This window comes from Oryx dammah, unplaced genomic scaffold, assembly GCF_014754425.2.
Source record: "Oryx dammah isolate SB20612 unplaced genomic scaffold, SCBI_Odam_1.1 HiC_scaffold_23, whole genome shotgun sequence".
NCBI lineage: Eukaryota > Metazoa > Chordata > Mammalia > Artiodactyla > Bovidae > Oryx > Oryx dammah.
The window spans coordinates 110,523,094-110,547,549 of record NW_024070207.1 but is presented as its reverse complement, the minus strand read 5'-3'; the positions used below and the strand labels follow the sequence as shown (position 1 = coordinate 110,547,549).

The window sequence follows — 24,456 nt, the reverse complement described above, 5'->3', positions numbered from 1 at the left end:
ATTCTTGCCACCTCTTCTTCATATCTTCTGCTTCTGTTAGGTCCATAGCATTTCTATCTTTATTGTGCCCATCTTTGCATGACCTGCCTTTGCACCTAACCTACCTCTTGAGAAATCTGTATGCAGGTCAGGAAGCAACAGTTAGAACTGGACATGGAAAAACAGATTGGTTCCACATCGGGAAAGGAGTACCTCAAGGCTATATATTGTCACCCTGCTTATTTAACTTATATGCAGAGTACATCATGAGAAATGCTGGGCTGGAATGAAGAGTGCCAGGAGAAATATTAATAACCTCAGATATGCAGATGACACCACCCTTATGGCAGAAAGTGAAGAGGAACTAAAGAGCCTCTTGATGAAAGCAAATGAGGAGTGAAAAAGTTGGCTTAAAGGTCCACATTCAGAAAACTAAGATCATGGCTTCCGGTTCTATCACTTCATAGGAAATAGATGGGGAAACAATGGCAACAGTGGCAGACTCTATTTTGGGGGGCTCCAAAATCACTGCAGATGGTGACAGCAGCCATGAAATTAAAAGACGCTTACTCCTTGAAAGGAAAGTTATGACCAACCTAGACAGCATATTAAAAAGCAGAGACATTACTCTGCCAACAAGGGTCCATCTAGCAAAGGCTATGGTTTTTCCAGTAGTCATGTATGGATGTGAGAGTTGAAGTATAAAGAAAGCTGAGCGCTAAAGAATTGATGCTTTTGAACTGTGGTGTTGGAGAAGACTCTTGAGAGTCCCTTGGAGTGCAAGGAGATCAAATCAGTCCATCCTAAAGGAAATCAGTCCTGAATATTCATTGGAAGGACTGATGCTGAAGCTGAAACTCCAATACTTTGGCCACCTGATGGGAAGAACTGACTCATTTGAAAAGACCCTGATGCTGGGAAAGACTGAAGGCAGGAGGAGAAGGGGACGACAGAGGATGAGATGGTTGGATGGCATCACTGACTCAATGGACATGAGTTTGAATAAACTCCGGGAGTTGGTGATGGACAGGGAGGGCTGGTGTGCTGCAGTCCATGTGGTCGCAGAGCCGGACATGACTGAGTGACTGAACTGAACTGAACTTGCATGAAATGTTCACTAGGTATCTCTAATTTTCTTGAAGAGTTCTCTAGTCTTTCCCATTCTGTTTTCCTCTATTTCTTTGCATTGATCACTGAGGAAGGCTTTCTTATCTCTCCTTGCTAATTTGTGTTTAAGGATTTAATGAAAACTTCTCATACTCTCAGGATTGAGAATATGAAAGCCTTTAGATCCCAGCACTTTGCACAGTGGCTGGCTCCGTAGTAGGTATTCATGAAGCCTGTGGTGAGAACTAAATCTCCTTGTCATTTTCTCCTGCACTCTAGGAAAGCATCTCAAAGATGCCTTTCACATCAGCAGGTGAATTTTCTACAACATCCTTTCTCTTCTTTACTGACTTCATATGGATTTTAATTATCTTGTTGCCTTTTCTTACAGTCTTTGAGTCAATGACCTTTTTAACTTTTGTTCATTTACCTGTGACCTTTTGTTCCTCACACACAGAGGTTATGATTATTTGCAATCTTTTGAAAATGCCAAGCAATGTTACTGATTTCTTCTGGATCTGAAAGCAAATAATTTTTCAGAAATATTTCCTTTCTCTGAGTCTCCCAACTACTACTTTTATCCCATAGTCTTTGTTTGTAAACCCCAACTTGTTTTTTCTCTTAATTCATACACAAACAAGGGAAGACCTTTCCAGTCTCAGTGTGTCAACAGAACATGTGGGTTGCCTTTACTCTTAACCTCTATCCATTGGGTAATGGTTCCATTCCTTTGATGCATTTGCAGTTACAAAGTGCGTAAGGTGATGAGCACAGCTACCAATTCACATTTCAGCTGCTAACAGGCTTTTCCCTCATTGTGCCTCTTTCAACTCTGATGCTTATTGCCCTCCTCTCGTCTCCTTCTCTGGTACTGGAAGCCAGTGGCAGTAAGTGCAACTGTCCTTCCTGTCTGTGGTCACCTACACTGATTAATGGGGGAGGATATGCTTTGTACCACAGCCACTCGGCTCTTGCTTCCTACCTAGTTGATTACTGGGCTTGTTCTGTCTCAATGTGTAAATACAAAAAGACAGTGGGTAGACTGAGGAGTGGAGATGGGGGCCAAAGGGGTCAGAGGGTGCTGGTGGGGGGGAGGGGTTTCAAGGCAAGAGGCAAAACTCAGTAACAAAACTGCTTCCCTTACAATGTAGCTCCTTGGAATCGAGAGAATTGAAGGGCCAGTTCTCTAGCTAGTAAGGGCACAGATCTCTGAGTCAGGACGCAGTTGGTGGAGCAAGAACAAAATACCTTAAAAAAAAAATCTTTCTCTGATTTGCTGTCTATCATGAAGGGAAGCCTGAGTATTCCATAATGTGAAGTATAGATCTGTTTTTCTTAGTCTAACTCCATTTGCCTTAAAGTTTTCAAGGCTGCTCACAATTTTGTATTATGTTGTCTGTCAATCTTTCATGATTTTAATGGGTTTTTGTTCATTTCTATAAGGTCATGGGATATTAGTGAAAAGTCGTGAGGCGTTTCACTGGAGGGCTGTAATATCCAATTTTTCTCTTATCCTCTTTCAACAAAGAACTCTGCAGATCCACAGAATATTCATGAATATGATTTTTTTTTTTTTTGCTTAACATCTGCTCCCATAGCTCTGTCAGTGAGGAATTCATCATTCCCAAAGCATTCCATATGCTTTTCCACTCTGCATTTACCCATGCAATTTCCCCTGGCACAAATCCTCTTCATTTTTTGGCCTCTAGCAGTTCAGGAACAGGATGTTTCTACCCTCCTCTTGTTTTGAGCCCGAGGACACTGTGACTCCATGTTTGTGAGTACAAACATTCTAATCAAAATCACGCCAACATTGATGAAATTTGACGAAGAACATATTTTCCTGAGCAAACTCAAAATCAATTTAATTTCTTGATATCCTTTTTCTGTATAATGCAGGTAAAATGTTCCTAAGATATATTTTAAATTTTTTACTTGCTTTCATTTTGCTGAAATTATTTTCATCTGGAAAATTCTTCATAAAAATGTTACCATGGAGACATGTTTTAAAATTTGTCCCAATAAATCTTAGCTTTAACCTCTTTACAAGGTGAGTTTACTTTTATGGCAATAATGTCAACCAATTTCTTGAGATGCAAGTTTTGTGGCCCTAAATTTTGTCAATAGGTGATTCTTCTAATAGTTTTGAGTCAATAACAAATGTAGCAGATTGTAGTTGTGGCCCTCCCCATACTCCCTTGGCACTCACCCTTCCGAATACATACGGTCCCCACCTGAGGGCTTTCTCCCAGCCAGACACCCCGGGCCAGAAGTGCTGGGGAGTTAATGTGGCTGCAAGTAACCCTAAGCCAGTGACAGATGGCAATCAGTACCCCAGGTTCCTAGTCCTCTGGTGGGGATGACTTAGGTATGTTCTACGTGGTTTTTCCCAGTACCCTGGGGAGGGCGGTGGAATTGAACCCAGTCACCCCCAGTGAAAAATTACTTGATGATACACCCTTCACCCTTTACTGGTTCATCCCTACCTTTGTCTTCCCACCCCCCCCACCCCTTGTTCTCTCGAGCTTAGTTGCTCTGCAGCAAGTGGGATCTTCCTGGATCAGGGATTAAACTCGTGTCTCCTGCACTGGCAGGCAGATTCTTTACCACTGAGCCACCAGGAAAGAACCTCCATCCCTGTCTTATTTCCCACTTCCCTAGTGATGCTTTCTGGAATGACCTCTTAGATAACTTGTATTCACATTCTAGTCTCAGATGGAGTCAGCTACCAGGAAGCCCAACCTACGATTACAAATGTATAAAGTTTTTGCCATTCTCAGTTTTATTGTGTTATTTCTACAGAGCCTAAATTTTCTATGGTAGCTATTTTTTAAATTCTCAGAGATAAATAATTTTGAGTTAAATGAGCCCTTAGATAAAAATAAGCCATTTTTTTCATCTTAACAAATTTTACTAGGTGCTCTTCTATGTTGATTATTTCTACCAGTACTAGAATCCACTTGAATAGAAAACTGGGTGCATGATGGATTGGATCTGTGTGCATGCCTGGATCAGAACCTCCCGCCTCGTGTGACCTCCTCAGATTTTTTGCATAATCTTTCTTTAAAATTCTTTTTCATATTCTCCACCTAGAGAAATCCAAGTTAGTCTTCATGACCAACCAGAAATGCTAATTTCTCCATAAACCTGATTCTCATCAATAGTAACTAACTTCCTGACTCATTGGAAAAGACTCTGATGCTGGGAGGGATTGGGGGCAGGAGGAGAAGGGGACGACAGAGGATGAGATGGCTGGATGGCATCACCAACTGGATGGACGTGAGTTTGAGTGAACTCCGGGAGTTGGTGATGGACAGGGAGGCCTGGCGTGCTGCGATTCATGGGGTCGCAAAGAGTCGGACACGACTGAGCGACTGAACTGAACTGAGCTCCGACAGCATCCTGTTTTTCCCTCTACTTGGCACCTTTTCTTGCCTTAAGTGACTTTTGGGTGTCTGTGTTTCCTCATTAGATTGAGAGCAAAGATCTTTTCTTTCACTCCTACTAGCACCCACCTAGCAGGTATTCAATACAAGTGTGAATATATGTTTCCATTAGAGAAGATGGCACCCTACAAAGAAAATTCTCATACCCCAGATCTAAGGGGTATGTTTGTTAACTTTTGAATAAGGTTTCTTTTGAATCTGTAATGTATACCATGCTTTTCTCAATGCTTTTATCAGCTTCTCCTATCTCTCAAATATATTTCATTCTTAATCATTTTGTTCCATCAGTATACTCTCCATCCCTTTCTCTAAATTGTTTTCCACATTTAATGAAATTTGATTATATGATTTTTAATAATCCCCAGTAATTAAAGATACCTAGTCATAATTTGAAATACTATACTCAAGTGTAACAAAGCATTGTTGATGAAGAATCCTTCAAAACCCATAATAAAACACCAAAATACCAGTGAAAAATGCATAAAAGACATGAACAGGAATTCATAGAACATTATGGCAAATAGACATGGGAAATGTTACTCAACATTCACTGTAATCAAAGAAACAGTAATTAAAAGTTTTCACCTATTAAATTGCTAATTTATTTGTAAGTACAAGATGTGGTAATAGAGAAATTCATATTCACTGCTGATGTGAGCTTAATATTGTACAACTTTCCTGGTGCTTAGCCTGACAATATTTGTCAAGGATTTTAGTTCATTTTTAAATTCCATCTTACAAAACTACATAAAGGAAACAATCAAAAACATGGAATATATCAAATGAAAGAAATTTTTAAAATGTAGTATAGTGTCACAATAGGGGCATAGTTAAATTATGTATAGCCATATTGCAGAACACTAAGCAATCGCTACAGATATTTTCAAAGAAATTTTAATGACTTGTGCAATTGTTTTCAATAAAATTTTATGTGGAATACAGGATATAAAACTAATCTCACTCATCTCCATAATACTCTGATCCCTGAGACAGCTTTCTAATGACTCCTTATTTTCCTGGGTATGGTCACTTTGCTGTTTCTTTGCATGTCTTGTAATTTTTTCATTAGAAACATTATAGATAATATATTTTAGCAACCCTGGATTCTGTGTGGTTGTTTTGCACATTTTAAAATTTTGTGTTTTTTGTGTTTTTTTTGATTTGTTGTGTGTTTAGCGACTCACCAGGAGGAATTCTATGGAGGCCATCCCCCACTCGCCTCCCTCACCCATGTACAGCCACTGATGGCTCAGCTGTTTCTCCCTTTTTAATTCGTTTTTAAGGTTGGATTCCCAGGGATCACCCGAGTCGACATAGCTTTGTGGTCAACCAATGACTGCTCAGAAGTTACACTTAAACACCTTAAGCCAGTAAGGCTTCTGCTCTTTGCTGAGCAATCTGTGTGTGGCCTGGGGAATGCATTCAAAGTTTGAGCAGTTTCCAAGTCCGCTGCAGTTTTTATTTTCTGTGTTTACAAGACCTCACATCCAACCAGGGACAAGTAGCTTCATAGGGCCTTCTTAGGACTCCCCTTAGATACACATGGCCCTGTCCACGAGCACAGATTCCTTGAGCACCAGGAGCTATCTAATTCCCAAGATCTCCTGGCCTGTCCACTGTCTATTGCTAAACCCAATCAGTACTGAGACCTCAGGCGAGCTGCTGTGTTAGCCACAATGACACGTGGGATTCTCCACACTCCATTCCAAAGAAAGGCAGGGCCCCTCTGATGACCCTGGTAGAATTTCCATACCACAGAGTTCCAGGACAGGGAGTTGGAATGGAAACAGCCTCAGGCTAAAACATCAGCTTCCCACCATTCTTACTCAAGTTCAGTACATTTTCTCAAATAAATGCTTCTCAAGTTGTTGTATGCCTTTGGTCAGTCTTTACATTTTTTTTTTTTGGACGTTTGTTCACTTTTTAAAATTTATTCATTTATTTATTTAGGCCACACCACATGGCTTGAGGATCTTAATTCCCCAACCAGGGATAGAACCTGTGCAGAGTCCTAAGTCCACTGGACCTTCATGGAAGTTTCAAGTTTGTTCACTTTTATCATTGCTTTTTAGGGAGAGGATTTGCTGAGCTCCTTACTTGGCCATTCTGGAAGTCCTGCTCCTTAAATCATACAAGTTGTACAAATTAATTACACAAACTTATCTTACTACTGGGGGGAGAAGGTGGGACCTTCCTTGGGATGTGAAAGCTCCGGGGTAACATCATCTTGGCAAGATGTTGACTTCAAGCCTGGAATCTAACTGGAGCTGCAGGAGTAAGTCCTACTTTGTAGATCAGAGTGCCTGAATCAGTGGTCCTTTTTGTTTGTTTTCTTTCAGTTACTCATTAGCCAGGCTTTTGCAAGAGCAATCATGGATCATATATATTCCATGAAAAAAAAAGAGCTCAGTGGTCAAATGTTTGATTTACACCTAGCTAAACCAAATAAAAATGAATTAGCATCAGGACTTCTCCGAGATGTTTATATTTGCTGTTGGAGATTCTCAAGAGATGAGATGTAGTGTTTCCTAAGATTATTGTGGCCGCTGAACACTTGCCCCATCCTCCACCCAGAGCATTTCAGGTTAATGATCTACAAGACACCTCCGGGTCTTGTTGTATTTAAAGTTTTCAACCTGGGTCAGAAATATTGGATATTAAGGGAAGAACTATCTGTTAACAACTGTATAGCTGTATGCATCAACCTTTTAGACATAGGGGCAGTGGTAGTGGAAACTGAATGGAGGGAAATTCCTCAGGGAGGTCAGTTTTGGCAGACAATCAAGCTCTCTAATAAAACTGCCCCTCCTCACCAGGAGTATTTCATTGGTGACCTTCCAAGTTTCTGGGTTCTATTTTTATTAAGGAAGACTTACCCTGTCCCAGACATTATCAGATTCTTGGAAAATAAAGATAAAAAGACAGAATCTTTCCTCAATGAGTACAGTTAAAGAAGACAGTCATATTCAAGTGTCAGAGAAGGTGATCTAGGTATCCACAGGGGACAGTTAAAAAAGATGACAAAGGCCATGATGCTCGGGCTGGTTCTTGAAGGCCAAGAAAGGGTTAGCCAGGAAAGGAAGATGGAAAGAGCATGTGTGAAGGCAGACAGGAGAAAACATGACATATTCAGGGAACTTCCAGCATCACGCATAGCTGGAGAATTGGGCACAAGAGAGACTGAACAGGTCCAAAGGGCATGCTAGGGTGTCTGGATCTTATTCTCATGGTGAAGGGGGACTATTAAATGTTGCTGAATCTCAGGACCAGATTAACCTTTTGAAAGCTCCCTCTGGCAGCAGAGTAGAAAATGGATTGTGGAGGTAGAAGATTGGAGAGAAAGCTCCAGGAGGACAGTATGGACAGAGAGGTGAGGGCAGTGATAAGAGCAGATGAACTAAGACGTTGGGGAGAAGTGGGAGAGAGGCAAGGGTAGACAATTCCAGGTTTCTGACTTGTAACGATCTCAGGCAGTGATAGAGCCACATAATAATACAGGGAATACAGGACAAGGGGCAAGTTTGGGGGGGAAGATAATGCATTCAAGTTTGCACTTGTTCAGTTTGAGATTCCTATAAAACATGTAAGACATGTTCATGAGATAGTTGGAGATATTTCTCGGTTGAGAAATACAGATTTACAAGATATTAGAATAAAAGCGGTAGGTGAAGCCATAGCTGTGGGTGAAACTGGACAGGCAGTAGACTTGAGAAAAAAGCAGAGACAAACCTTGGGGAACTATATCATCTCCCTCTTCTGAATGTCTACAGCATCCTTCTATAGCTCAGGTGGAATCAGTCACATGCTGCAATAAACATTTAGCTCAGTGCCTATTATGTACAATAAGTATCACACTAGATATGAGGGTACAAAAAGGAATAAAAGACGGTCCCTTCATCCAAGGAGATTATGATCTAATTGTGGAAGGAATTATACCCAACTAGTATGCAAAATGAAATAAGAGCTATAAATGTCTTGAGTACAGAAGAGGCAATTAATTCAATGGAAGTAACACAGGTTTCAGGAGGAGAGAAGAGCATTTGAGTTGGGCTTTGAAAAATAAGTGGATTTTGCAAGCAGGGAAGGGGAAAGAAGCAAGTGATTTGAAGCTGGAAATTAACATACAAAGATCACAACAGAAAGGAGTGCAGGAAGTGATAAGAAGAGAGGCTAGAAAGGTGGCTTGAGGCCAAGATCCATGGAAGCACACACGTGCCTAAGAATACCCAAGTGCTTGTGTTGCAGCAGATTCATTTCTGCTGCATTCCCTAATTTCAGAAATGCCTTTAAGAACAATGAAGCAAAAATACTAAAGAAAATAAAAAATCACCAAACTAAAGCTTGAGGGCTTATAAATGCTATTTATTAGTTCTATTTCCATTCTGCAAAACTCTGCTAGTGGAACTTTAATTACTTGGCTTCATTATAAAATTTCCATTGCATGTAAGTGTAAATAATTTCACTCAAATGCTCTCATTTCAATCTGTGGCTGAAAGCATCAGTAGAAATTACATTTTTGTGGCACTTCCTTGGCAGGTTGAAGGAATATAAAATGTATACTGTTAATCAAGTCATGAGTGACTTTGAAAGTGATAGATTATATCAAGATAGTAAATAATAAGAGATGGAAGTATATTTTAAAGATTGAAAATATTTTATTTAAACTTTTCTTCATAAACACTTTTAACATTTTTTTCAATTTAAAAACAGAATGGATAGCATAAACATGTTTTGAATAGATTATATTCACGGCATGGGAAAAATTACCTGACAGAAATGTAAAGGCTTTCAAAATAGGTATAAAAGGCAAACCTTAAATTAGTCTACGATTTTTAAATCAGTCCTAGGATTACTTGACTACTGGCCCAAAATGTACCTAAAGGTCAAAATATTTCTTCTATAGACAAAGTATGCCCAAGAGGTATAGGGCATAAACAAGTTAGATAGAAAATAACCTCTCTGATCACCTCACTGGAACATTCTTTCGGAAAGCAAACACCTAATCCTTACTGATACACTGATTAATAAGGTTCTTAATGTAGTTGTTCCCAAACATGTAAAACAAAAATCCAATATTAAGGGGGAACAAAGCTGATGGCATTCTCTCAATGTTACTCATGTAATATTGAAATTATACTGGTATACTGAAAGGATACGACTTTCATGAGTTTACCTATTCCTGTCTATGTCTATGGAATATTTGACTTTATAAACTCTTGATAAACTAATTTTTCAGGACTTTCATTTTTAAGATAAATCTCTTTTTAGAAGATACTTATTCCCAAACCAACTCTAATCTGATAGAACGTATGATCCCTAAAAATGTTCAGAGTACAAAAAAAATAAAATAAAAAATGTGTAATAGGCAAAGAGGAAAAATGGCACTAGCAGTTTTACTGCCATATAGCCCTCATTTATAACTAATTTACACTATTATCTATGTTGTGTTTTACTTCACTCTAAAACTTTAAATTATGTATTCTCAAAAGAGCTAGTCTTTTCTGAGAGATAGCTTATAAACTGAAATAACAATTTATATTATAAACTGAAATGTTATGACCTACAACCACATATACATATATAAAAATAGTCCCACTGAACGTTTGACATGTTTAGATTATGCAGCTCAAATAATTTGTTATAAAATATTTTAAAGCTTAGTTTCATGTAATTAAGACACAACTCTCCATTGTTTACCACTTCTCCCCACACAAATGTGTGTGTCCTTTACTATAACTCGAGCAGGCTTCCCAGAATGAGGTGTCCAAAGATGCTGCTTCAGAAAAGATAAGTGAAGGGCTCAGTCAATATTTCACAAATTATAGTAACACTCACACAGAGTAATGAGGACACAGAAAGCTGTCTCAAGAAATGCTAATAATTCTATTAATTAAGCCTTGCTTTTTAAAAACCAGTAGTATTTCTTCCAATACAAAACCTTCAATGTGAGAATCTTGAATTTCATGAAAAGGTTGTAGTGCAAGGATTTTCTTTAAGCAGACTAAAAACTTAGAAGGTCGAAAACATGGAAGAGAACAAACGTTTATAACTAAGATGCAATGAATAAAGATCAGCTATTTTTGTAAAGTCTGGCATTTAAAATGTAAAGTGAAAATTAATACACAAAGATCACAATGTGTTACACTGTAGTTTTAAATCTCTTACTGAATTAAAAAAAAAAACTATTTTGAGCACATACAATGTATATAAACAAAAATGGTTCCAAATGAAGCACACAGAAAATAAACTTGAAAAAAATTCTTTGAAAAAATTTTCCATAGTCTAGTTTAACAAAAATAAATCTCTTTCAGCAATTAAACCATAATTTTAAAAGGGAATGTACGTTAATCATGGATTTAAAATAACCTAAGTCAGAACTACAAATAAACAGAAGAGTTTTCTCATACATTCAGAACCCAAGCAATAACAACTATTCTTAAAGCTCAAAACTGATTACAGCTAACATCAGGTCAGACGTGACTCACGTGTGAAGCTGAACCCAGTATTAGTTCAAGTTAAGATTTCACAAATTTTCCAAAACATGAACTTTCATCTTGGCCTTGTGCTTTTACAATGAAAACCAAGAATATTCAATTGTTTGTTCCATCTTACTTTAACTAGGGCTGCTGCTGCTGCTAAGTCACTTCAGTCGTGTCTGACTCTGTGCGACCCCAAAGACGGCAGCCCACCAGGCTCCCCCGTCCTTGGCATTCTCCAGGCAAGAACACTGGAGTGGGTTTTAACTAGGGCTACGAAGTCATATCTGAGCAATTAAAGAGAACCACCACAGGAGTGTAAAAGCCTGATAGGGGTACCCTGTCTCAGTCTTTTTCAGCAAAAGACAAGGAGGAAAATAATGAAGACATTATTGTTATTTTCTTTAAAGCAAGATAGCACACATATAAAACACTACACCAACTAAAACATTAGAAAAAGAACCAAATGGCTCACCTAATTCCCAGTTTTCAAAAGTAAAATGATTAAAAATGATTTTTCAGATGTATAAAAAGACTTTTACCCATATAACCATGGGAAACAAGATATCAAATTTAATTTTTAGAAACTAAAATGACAGGTGAGGTGAAATTGCTTACTCATGTCCGACTCTTTGCGACCCCATGGACTGTAGCCCACCAGGCTCCTCCATCCATGGAATTTTCCAGGCAAGAGTACTGGGGTGGGGTGCCATTGCCTTCTCCATGACAGGAGTCATATCTAAGCAATTAAAGAGAACCACCACGGGAGTGTAAAAGCCTGATAGGGGTACCCTGTCTCAGTCTATTTCAGCAAAAGACAACAATGAGGACCACTTAATAAAAAATCTGTCTCATATACGAAGAATATTAACCTGATTTCTAAAATCAATCCCAATGTTTTGCTTTAAAAAAAACAAAACTACTTCTGTACCTGACTGTTTCTTAAACTCAAATGCCTCAAGCCGTGGAGTTTTAAAATCAGGTTTTTTTCAGTTGTCTATTTTAATCGCAAAAATGAAACAAGTCTTCACATTTCCATGATTTCGCGTTTCCATTTTACCATGATTTCGCATTTCCATTTTATGTTCAGTGGTGGCAGCAGCAAAAAAAAAAAAAAGAAGTGAAACTCGAAACTTTTTACAACAGCCGTATAGAAGGCATTGCAATATTGCACCAACATCTAAGATCTGGCAAGTTTTGCCAGCATAGATCTAGTATCAGATATAGACTCTACTCAGGATAAAATGGCATCAATTTGAATGATCCACTCCCTGGTTATTCTTGCTTAATTTTGACAACTATATGTTTTTCCTTTGAGTTGAAAGGTGCGGCGAATCCTAAAACACTGAAGAATGATTTTGAACAGTTATTCTTGATCCACTCTGAACTTGGAGGTTACTATCCTTCATGATAGTAGCTTTCAGCAAATAAAACAAAAGCTGAGGGCTTACATCCCCAGCGCCGCTAAATATTTTGTACTAAATAAACAAGAAGATATGACCAGTTAAGATTATAATTCTATTCCTTACCTCGAAGTCAAACTGAGCTCAAATTTTCCACAAGTTGCTACTTTCCATTCAATAACAGATGCAGCAGCCTTATTGAATGCAAAGAATGGGAGTTGCACTTACTTTGAAGGGGCCTTTATTTAGGAGTCTGGTATTACCTAAGTTCTCTTTAAAAGTGCTTGCACGCTGCAGGGCCAGGCCTTGTCACATACCACTCCAATTTTCACTAAAAACAGGGTAACATTAAACAGACTGCAAAGAAAAACATTTTCAAAAAGAAGACATACATCGATAAGGAACACTATGTTTACTTTTGAAAGTAAAACATAAAATGTTAGCTTTCATAAAACCATACGTTTCAGGAATATAAGGAGTTTGATTATTACTGAATCAGTATGGACTGAAGATAGGCTACTCTGATACGAAACGAGGACTCCAGTTATTATCTTTCTAAAAATGTTAATACATGAAAAGACGTTACATCTAAAATACAACACGTATGGCAAACCGTGTGTGCAAGTGCACTAGCTTAAAAATATAGAATCCTAACCACGCATAAAAGGGGATGTGCCTTATATATTCATAAGATGTAAGCAAGTATGGATATGCTTTCACTAACACAATGCAGATAAGAGAAGGCAGCTTAGAAATAGTGTTTTGAATATAAAAAAGTTAATCTTGTAGAAAATTTATACTTTTGCGTTTTCAGCAAAAAGCCATGCAAAAAGGTCAAGAGTTTTAAACTTAAATAATAAAATCAAAAAGTCTAACAGACTGAAATACACTGAAATAAATGTTCAAAAAGATTTCAGCTAGAGATAGGAACTGAAATTACATCCAGTGACACTTATCAGGTCTTCTCTTAGAAGATGTATGATTCCTACACTGACATTTGAAAGAAATGTTTAAAGCATAACATCAACTTCCCAGATAAGTGAATTGTTCTATTAAACTGCTTCTGGAAGTAGTTTCAAGAGCTAGCGCTTACAACTGACTTATTGCATGAGTTTGAGGCCACTAAAAAGAAAAAAAAGGATGCTAGCACAGAATGAAAACATTTTTACGATATTAGACCAATGGCTTTGATAGTAAAACTGGTGAGGTTTTTCTTATGTTTTTTAATTAACTACTTTGTCACAAATGGATTGTTTGGCTTTTTTGAAGGGAGAAAGATGTCATCAGTTGCAACGTCTGACCTCATCCAGAATATATTCTGGAAAATGCAGGTTGCATACTTGTAAACCATCCAGCTTGCAGGGCATCCGCGGGTACTCATCTTCCTTCCACTTGTTTTCATCCGGATCAAAGGTGAGAATAGAATCGCTGTAATGACCGTTGTAGCAAAGGCCTCCAAGAACCATTATCTGTCTGTCCAGCACAGTCACACCATGGCCACTTCTACCAATTGGCATGGATGCCAAGATGGTCCACTGATCAGTCTCTGGGTTGTACACTTCTGTGGAAGGGCATCCCTGAGACTCGAAAGAGGCTCTCAAGATCACACAGACACCACCGAAGACATAGAGCTTGCCGTTGTAGGAGATCATCTTGTGAAAGCATCTGGCGTAGTTCATCTTGCTCTTGTTCTCCCAACAGTTGGTAACCACTTGCGTTCTCCTGGTGCGCTGCTCTATGGTCCCTTCTTTACTGGGGTCAAACACGCATACTTGCTTGGAGGTGGAAGATGAGGTGATTCCACCAGTGATGAACAACTTGTTATTGAGCACTGTCCCCTCATGTCCATATTTGTTAACTGGATAAGGATCCACAAATTCCCATTTATCATTGGTGATGTCGTATCTCTCAGTTGAATAGAAAGTCTCATCTCTGGTTCTGCCTGCTACAGCGTAAATAAACTTCCCAATAACACCAACTGCGAATTCTGAACGTGGCACAGACATGTCTGCCATTCGGAGCCAAGAGTTTTGTCTTGGGTCATATCTAAACACTTTGGAAGAAGCATGGAATTCGCCATCTGGGCCCAGCTCTTCCCCACCCAACAAGAACACGAAATTATTGACGATAGCAAGGCAGTCTGGACGCAGAGGTACTTGTGGGCCCTCTAGTTCCCACCAGACTCTTGGTTTCTTTAAAAGAAGTATTTTACTGTTAACCATGCTATGTCCAATCATGCCTCGGAATACTGTAGTTTGGGGTTTGGCAGAGCGGATGCGGCTTGATTTCATATCCAACAGAGGCTGCTGGTGAATGTTCTGAAAGTAATTCAATGCTTGGTCAACTTCATAGCGCAGCTGTCGAGAGTATCTGTAAAATTCTGATGTCTTAACCTAAGAATACAAGTAAAAGAATTTAACAAAAAAAAAAAAAAAGGAAAAGAGAAAAGAACATCAATGGCAAAATATCAAAACCCACTAAGATTAGCTTATGATTTTAAGCTACTTTCCTAAAACTGATTTCCTGTTAAGATCATATACTTTCTATTTTTAACAAATCTCTTATATTTGTTTTTATAATTTGTATTTGTAGTAATTAATGTACATTCCCAATCTTTTTCAAGTAAACAAGTTTTTCTCTAGGCACAAGCTAAATTCCTCTAACAAAATGTTATTAGTCACCTACGTCAGGCCCTGGGCTACAAGTGGTGGCTATAGAAGGACAAGCAGAGGTTTCACAGCAGAGGAAACCTTGGCCATGGTTTTCTTAACCATAAGGAACACTGTAAGAACAATCATGACTGAATAATCTCAGGAATTAAGTTAGTGAGTTGGTAAAAATTTAAAGACACAAAAAAGTCCTCAGTTGGTTTTAGACATAAAATCTTGGTCTAGTATCATCAACTCCTACAGTAATAGTTCAGTTGACAACAAAAGGTCAAACTTTTTCCTTTGTTCTTGGAGTTGGAACTACCTAATTATGATTGCTAAGATCTTATGAAACTTTTAAGTATTATGCTAACTACTGTGGGGAGATTTTTTAAAAAGCAGAAGATGTGGTCCATTCACTCAAAGAACTTAGAATATATTGGGGGAAATAAAATGAGGCAATTGACAGCTAAGTATGAAGCTGTATAGCACACCTGAGGGCTATAGAACTTTAGATAAAGAAAATATCAAACTGGTCCAAAACATTCAGGGGTATTTTGTCAGAGGTAGGAAGTTGGAAACCAAGCAGAAAGAGCCTGTATCATAATGACAAGGATGAGGTAAGAGGGTTAGGATTTGGATGGTTACCATTTAGATGGTAGAATTAGACACTGTGGAGATAAAATTGACAGAAGTGTGTGGCTGATCTGAAGTAGCGATAAGATGAAGAAATGAGGACTCAAATGTGATTTGAGGATTTAGAAGTAGGTGATAGGGAGAGTGGTAGTGATAAGAGAAACAAGGAAGCTGGTTTGGGAGAGGCATTCAACTTCACTGGTGATGAATGTGAATTGCTAGTAGGATGCTGAGGTGGAAATGTCTAGGAACCTGTTGGAAATCTGGGATGACAGCTTGGGAGGGAGTCAAAACCAGGCATATGTATTTATGAACTTGCTTTCCTTCTTTGCATCTCTCCTTTTTCTTCCCTTCTATCTTTCTCATTCGCTTCTCACCATGGTCCAAAAAAAAAACGTATCTGAAACAGAAAGCACTACAGATGTTTACTTGAAGTATTTTGATAACTGTATTTCAGTATAGTTGGTTTCCTTTGTAATCCTAAGCATCTTATATACTGAAAATCACTATTCTGGGTGGGTGGGAGGGTCCTTCCATGGGTCTTGCCAAGGGGTAAATGGCACAAAAAAGACTGAGAACTCTATGTCTTTGTAAAACAGAGAAAATTGACATTACTGCTGCAACGGGTACTTTATGTATGCATCTCATGTTAAATTATTCCTCCTCTGAGAGAGTGATAACTAGTCTCCTAGTGAGAAAACTGAGGCTTAGAATGTTAAGTGACTTGCCCAAATTATTTACATGACTAAAACTAGGAGAGCTGGGAGCTGAATCTTCAACCAGGACAGTCTTATTCCAAGGCTCAATTTCTAGTATGTTATAACACTGCTTCTATCACTCTTTAGAAAACTCTTTAAATGACACACTTATTAATAAAAAAGAAACATTTAACATGTTTCAATGAATTAGTCTAATGATCCCTCTAAGAGAAAAGAGTAAATAATAATGGTAAACAATTTCAGTAAAGAGAAAAATGATTAAGCTCTGAGGTCTTATCCTCTACTACTTTTACTTTACATATAAACAGTTAAAACAGACTATTTGTTACCATGGAATGATCACAATATATTTTCTAAAGGCAACAGTACTCTGGTATCCCATTTAAATAAAATTTTGTGTATATTTGCTTGTGTTAATAGTGATTATTTCTGGTATTCCAGATTTTTGCATTCTTTTTCATGTGTCACATTTGCAGAGTCTTGTCATTCAAACAATGGGTCTCCTAAAACCATCATAAATGTCTTATTAGTAAAAAAAAAAAAAGACATCTTTTCAAATCTTCATTTTCCATTTGTTTCTTCTATGAACAAATAGTGTGCCTCACCCATTTTTCTCATCTTTTTCTTATGATTTCTAAGAGCTACAAGGCAATATCCTGGAAATCAACAAGAAACATAAACCTCAAATTAAATATTTAAGTACCTACTGTGCACAGCCAGTAGACTGACAGTTACACAGGTTTTAAAGTAATAGAATCAGCATAGTAATTCAGAACCGCATCTAACAGCCCAGTATGGTGATTAAGAATTTGATTTAGGAAATATCTGACTTTCCCACTCACAAACTGTGTGATTCAGGGCAAGTGACTAAACATTCTTAAACCTATTTTCTCATCTGTATTATTGGGACAACAATATCACCTAAACCTCATAACCCTAAGGTAGGAGATGGGCAAGATGATCCTATGTGGAAAGTACTTAGTATGGTGCCTGTCATGTGGCTGTGTAGAAAACATTACAGCTGCTATTAGCTATTATTACTGACTAGGGGACATCTGTTTAAGTATCACTCAGTTTACATTAGTGCATCTGATGATGTGCTTTTCGTTTGTGTAAAAATTCAGTCTTCCAGAAACTGAGGGAGAAATTAGAAAAACTGGTACTTTTTACCTAATCTTCACCAGGAAAGCATGACTTGTGACATGCAAGTAGGAGGAAGCTTTAAAGGAAGCAGCCGTATTGTCTGGAGATCAAGAAAGAAAAGGAAGGGGAATGCTGCCCATATTGGATAGTCAGATTTCAAGATTTTCAAAGGAAAATTAGGATCAATTCCAAGATCAGAAACTGTAAAGAAGCTTGAAAAAGCTTGGAGGCTCTCAAAAGTATAATGCTGACTGCATAACTGCAAAACACACTGATGAGGGGAAGAAAAGGGGAAAGCATCTAAAAAATCTGATGTGCTGCACAGAGAGCTTTCTGGAATTCAGATGTTAAAAAACCATTTACAACAGATGGTAAAAAAAAAAAAAAAACAGGCATATAAACCAAGTATTATGAAGAATGAAATGGAGCTGTTAAGAATATTGTGAACAAAGCTAAAGCCTAAGGATGAATTGTGACTTTACAAAGTGCCAGATAGTGAATAAATGGCATTTTAGAGGCTAAAGTTAAAAAAAAAAAAGTAGAGGAAAAAGTGAATTACCCCTGGGTGACATGGTTAATGTAATATTTACAAAGATAAAGAGAAACAGCCTCCTATCTTATTTCCATTCTCGGCTAAGAATATTATATTCTTTCCAATCTGAAGATCAAACATAATGACTAAGAAGAAACTTAAATCCAAGATGGCTGAGAAAAAAAGAAAAACCAGCTAGATATTCTCACCGAGTTCAAGTCATTTGATCTCGCAAATCATGTCCTGGGAAACTAGGAGGCTTCGCAGATAAGGCTGCTTAATTGGTTTCTGTAATCTGTGTGGAATCATGAAAAATGGGAGAGCACTAGAAACCAGACAGATTTTTGAACTACAGAGTGGTTAGCTAGAGGCTGATCCTGAACTGTGAAAAACTGTTAGCACTTGCATATAAGAAAGCACTACAAACCAGGAGGCAACACAGACTCACCAAGTAATGCCAAGACTGACCATTTCTGGTTTAATATTCGATGCTGTAACAACACTGATAGAGAATGAGAGAACTTATGACTTTGGCAAAGTAATCAACAACGCCTAATCATAAACAAAACAGAAACACTAGGGACCCATGAAACCCCGAAGTTCCAACAATGACTGTGTTAATTCATTTGGGGTGGGAGGTGGGAAGTCCACAGCTTTTATCAAATGCTCCAGGGATCCACAAACTTCAAACGTAAAGCTTTTAACTGACTACCCTCACTATGAACCAAAAATGTGATATGGCAGTCTTCAGAACTAATAAAATTGTGGACCAAGTTAAAAGAACAGACAACCTCACCCTCTCTGTTCAGGTGAAACAACAACTAAGACAGTGCTCAATTCCACCACTGTACTTTAGATGACAAAGTGGATCATGTCCAGAAGACAGCAAAGGGATCCAAATCATAGCAAGAGTGGTCAGACTACGGATGTTTCAATTCAACAGAAGACGCAGGAGAAAGATGGCACCTGTTTTCAAGACTAGTAAGTAGAGGCTAAAAGAAAGATTTTAGGCCAATATAAGGAAAAGCTTTGTAATCAGGACTGACAGCTTAATGGATGTTCACTGCCTTATTATTTGTAAGAGCACAAAAACTGGGCATAACTCACATATCAATATGAAACTGGCTGAACAAACTCTCTTATATAACATATGCAATCAAAAAGAATGAGATTAATCCATATGTAGTAACACAGACATTTAAAATGTCAAATGACAAAACTTGCAGAGCTGTATACATAATATTCTCAAAAAATAAAAAAGGACTCAGTCGGTAGTCTATGTAGGGGGAAAATGTACTTAATATATGTACAACATATAGTTACTAATGAGCTCATGAGGGACTTGGCTTTTCACAAGGGCTCTAGTAAAAAGGGTACAGGTGCATGTTCCCAAAGTCAAGAGCAGTATACCTCTAAGCATATTGCCACTGAAGGAACTTCAGGTGTGACCACCTATCCAGTGTTTCACGAGAACTGGGCACCATGGCCTGTAATGGCATTCCAACTTCCAACCCCAGGTTCTTGCAGATGACATCAAACGGGACCAGCTTAATGGCTTCCTACAGTCTATTTCCTAGTCTTTCTTTGTTTATACCCAATCTTCTGGCCCCTTTGTCCTCTCCCTATTCATTCTATTGTGCTTCTTTGATATCCGGGTTCCAATGGGTTTACAAGCGTCACTTCAGCACTATGTTGAAGTCCCAGTCAAAGTTACACCTTTACCCAGTTTGTTCCACCTCTAAGTCCACCATAATGGAAGTTGTGCCTTTGAGATAGCTGTTATATCATAAGAGATCTTCTAACCAAAGAAGTTTAGCTCATACTTCTCTCTGCCAAGGATAGAAGTTCTAGATTTACCTTGCCCTTTTCTCCAGGCTACTTACTGCTGCAATTTTACTCTAACACCACACAAAATCCATAAGCCTAACTAGCTTCTCCTTTCATGGCAGAAACAGGAAATTAATGCCTCTCTGATAATCTTAGACAAAGTTATTACAGACACTCTGCTTTAGAACAGAAAGCGTAGGGCCAAAACCTTAAAACCATCTCCATGAATGCAATCACTTAAAACACATTAATGAAGGGGACTATCCAAAAAGAAATGTGTGGCTCACCTTTTCACAGAGAAAGCATTTCTCTCATCACTGGCTCCTCATATAACAGTTTACCTATTTGTATGTCAGGTGCTCTCAAAAGAAAGAATGTGGGAAGGACGACACTTCTTTCATGTTCTGAACTACTTTCCTTACCCTTTCTAGGATTTAAAAAGCTGTCTTATTTTGAAACTTGGAAAGAATATATTATCACTTTTCATGCTTTGATACTTTAAAAACTGTATTATGAAAAGCATTTTGAAGTATTTTCAGTTCAGTTCAGTTGCTCAGTCGTGTCCGACTCTTTGCAACCCCATGAATTGCAGCACGCCAGGCCTCCCTGTCCATCACCAACTCCCAGAGTTCACTCGAACTCATGTCCATCGAGTCGGTGGTACCATCCAGCCATCTCATCCTTTGTTTTCCCCTTCTCCTCCTGCCCCGAATCCCTCCCAGCATCAGAGTCTTTTCCAATGAGTCAACTCTTCACATGAAGTGGCCAAAGCATTGGAGTTTCAGCCTCAGTATCAGTCATTCCAATGAACATCCAGGACTGGTCTCCTTTAGGATGGACTGGTTGGATCTCCTTGCTATCCAAGGGACTCTCAAGAGTCTTCTCCAACACCACAGTTCAAAAGCATCAATTCTTCAGCACTCAGCTTTCTTCACAGTCTACCTCTCACATCCATACATGACCACTGGAAAAACCATAGCCTTGACTACACGGACCTTTGTTGGCAAAGTAATAGCTCTGCTTTTTAATATGCTATCTAGGTTGGTCATAGCTTTCCTTCCAAGGAGTAAGCGTCTTTTAATTTCATGGCTGCAATCACCATCTGCAGTGATTTTGGAGTACCTCTTAAAAACAGTGATCTAAAAATTCTGAATTGGCCATTTCCTCCTCTAATAATCTTTTACTTTAATGTAATTGTGTGCATGCACATAGAGAAAATGTGAGAAATTAATAATTTTAAGTGTGGTTCCTAGAAATATATTAAGTCAAAGAAATATTAGCTAGCCATTACCCTTGGGTAAAAATTCCATGATTCTCCCCTCACTGTCAAAATGTTGTATAATCCTCTTATTAAATTTTTAACTTTTAAAGGTAATTTGTTTATACTATTCTTAATTTTGAAAGAATTAAAAGGAAACAGGCAATACAATTAAAACAGGCATTTCCATAGAACTTACTACTTTTTTTATTAAAAATCTACAATTTAAAAATATTTACTAAAAAGGGGTACAGTCTAAAAAATTATTTTACGTTTTTAGCCAACTAATTTAAGGTATTATCAGCTGTTTCACCTTCTGATAGGATTTTTTAAATGCCCAATACACTTATACTAAATGAAAACAGAATGTCTTTTATTAGTTTATCCAGTTGTGCGGAGGTAGAAGGGGTGGGGACTGAGGGTTAGAATAATCTCTGAACTCAAGATCCCAGGTCTAAGACTTGACACTGTGCACAGGCCACTGTGTGACCATGGACAAGCCTCCAGTTTAGGTATTTTCCCATTATAAAAAGGAATATGCTGCATGAACAGACATGTCTCCGGCCCTTCCCAGATTCACAACTACTAACCTAATTTTTGGAATGATGTCATGTAGAAGGAAGATTGAGTCCTGGCTGTCCATTTTATCATCCTTTCTACATGATCGAACATTCTCCAATACCCAGAAATAAAGCAGTGACTGTCAGGGAACCTTAGTGGGAAAACAAATTATGTCTTTGGGAACCACAGCTACATTTGATACTGATTTTTATATTCAGTAAAATGTGGAAATCTTTATATGTTATACTGCAAAAGCATCTATCCTGATATCTGAAGTCTATTTATAAAATCATGCTCAGAACTGGAGTTGATCCTGATTTATGTGAAACAAAATCATCACAAAAAAGTTAGCTGCAAAAGGCCTTTAATTAATCCCTTTGTCCTGAAAAACTGAATAATGACCAGGGATGAGGCTATTTTAAAAATATCAGTTCCTGCTAAGCACAAATCCTCTTAGTAATACTGTAATTGCAGTCAAATGCCAAACGGTAAAGGCAAACTTTAAAAAGGATTTACCCATCCTGTCTTCTCCAAGCAGGCAAGAGTCTAAAATATTGACAGAGCTTCGGAAGGCAAGCGACCAGGGCAAATGGGAGCAAGGGAGAGGACTCCCTGAGGACAATATTCTAATAAGAGTTTCAGCACAATCTGGTGAGTCCTCTTATCTGCTCAAATTTTCTATACAGTGAAAAATGTTTAACTCAAAAATAAATGTGTTTCAGATGTATAAAACAAATTGTGGTTACCAAGAGGGTAGATGGGCAATAAACTGGGACATTGTATACACACTATAGCACAGGGAACTCTACTCAATACTCTATAATGACCTATATGGGAAAAGAATCTAAAAAGGAGTGGATACATGAATATGTATAACTGATTCATTTTGCTATACAGCAGAAACTAATACAACACTGTAAATCAACTATACTCCAAAAAATTAATTATAAATAAAATGTGCTTACAGAACTCTCTGGTGGCCCAGTTGTGAGGACTTGGAGCTTTTGCTGCCAAGGGCCTAGGATCAATCCCTAGTCAGGGAACTAAGATCCCACAAGCCCTGCTGTGCAGCCAAATAAATAAATGTGCCTAGAAAGTTTAATTTCCTTCCAATTTTCACACAACAGCAATAGAGCACCACTAGAAATTGGAGTACACAAGCCTAAACGTAGAAAATTTTGAAAGACTTAAGAACATCTTATCATTTGCTTATACTAATATTTAGAGAATACAACTAAGTTCTAGAATTCACAACATTTTTTACACACTTTTTTCCTATTTATGGAAATACTCTCGACTATGTAAATATCTTATTTAGAAATATGGAAGAGTAGAAGAAAGTCAAAAGTTTAATCCTAAAACTAACTTCTGAATGAGCAAGGCTTATCTATGACACAGAACATTTTCTGGGCAAATATTTCATTTGAGAATTAAAAGTTTAAAGCCTAAAATCTTAATATGTCCCTGTGTTTCCTTTCCTGCTCCTAACTTTTTCTCCAGTCACTTTCTGACTTCTCTGATCCTTTTCAATTTCTGTTTATCATGTTTTTTCCCCCCTTCTCTTAATTTTTCCCAATTCATTAAAAATTTTTTCTCCTTTTACAGGTAAACATGCTATCCCCATTCTATGTCTTCCTTTCCTTTTACTACAGTTAATTTCCAATTCTGTGCTTTTGTTTTCATCTCCCTTTTATTTAAAAGGAAAATTAGCACATAAGGTTGAATCTTTTTAACTCCAATTTTAGTAGGCTCCTGTCAGCTTAAGATAGTCTCTTTCAGGGGATGAACACCAGTCAACACCTAGACTACCAGCATTCTCCAGGAACCTGAACCTGGAGTGAATGTAAATCAAAGGTGGAAAATAAGAACATTCCTATCTAAACACAAAGGGCAGAAGACTTGAGAAAAATACCCTGGGTAATTTTTAAAGAACTGTACGCGTATTAATTACAATCATCCAAGTCCAAGGGGCTGGAAGGGAGAGGTCGGCAAAAAGGAAACATGTAGAAAAAGATTTTAAATTAACTGAGAAAGTATGCTTAACCCATTGACCTAGTTTCAAACAAAAACCTGCTAATCTCGTGCTTTCACTCCAACGGGCAAGTGAGCTGATTGTTGACTTAAGTAATTTCAAGTTTATAGCTATATAAGCCCTGTTAATATATGAAGGGGATTTTAAACTTTTTCAAAAACAACTCAAGCTTATTAGAAATTCTAATCAAAGTTCACACTTGAAATCCAGGTTATTATCTTTTTAAAATATTTTTACTGTCAAATACAGCACTGCTGTTTCTTCTAAAACTGTGAGGATTAGAAGGAAATTTATTTTCCCTCTAGATTTGTCTGATTGTAGCTTAACTCATTAGAAGTAATTACTTTTTTTGAATTTTTGGACAAACTGTGCTAACACTAGAGTTATTGGTTTGGTTTCTGGACAGAAATTTTGGATTGGTCAAGTCCGAGATTAGTCAAAACGTGCCTAAATGAAAGAATTCTGAAGGGTGCATACCACCTACACTTTTTATAGATGTGTCCTTGCTAAAAGCAAATGGAATAAAGTAGAATTAATCTGTATCATCTATCAAGGCAATTGTTGTGCCTCAATTAACCAGAATATCACACCACCCAAGCATGACACAGTAATAAGTCTCCTCATGTGTCACAGTCCATTGTTAATGCTATATAAACCAACTATGCTGATAGGGAAATATTTGAAAGATT

General features: G+C 37.8%; 1 protein-coding gene across 2 annotated transcripts in view; it reads right to left on the bottom strand.

The window, feature by feature from the left end:
• Nucleotides 1-8,878: 8,878 nt before the first annotated feature.
• Nucleotides 8,879-24,456, bottom strand: part of KLHL15 (kelch like family member 15) — a 33,669-nt gene continuing 18,091 nt past the window's right edge. Inside the window, exon 2 of one of the 2 annotated variants that reach the window (XM_040266643.1) lies at nt 8,879-14,804. In XM_040266643.1, coding sequence (XP_040122577.1) covers nt 13,695-14,804 — 1,110 coding nt within the window. In that variant the 3' untranslated portion in view covers nt 8,879-13,694. The remainder of the gene's footprint in view (nt 14,805-24,456) is intronic. The other variant, XM_040266642.1, reaches the window with a different exon arrangement.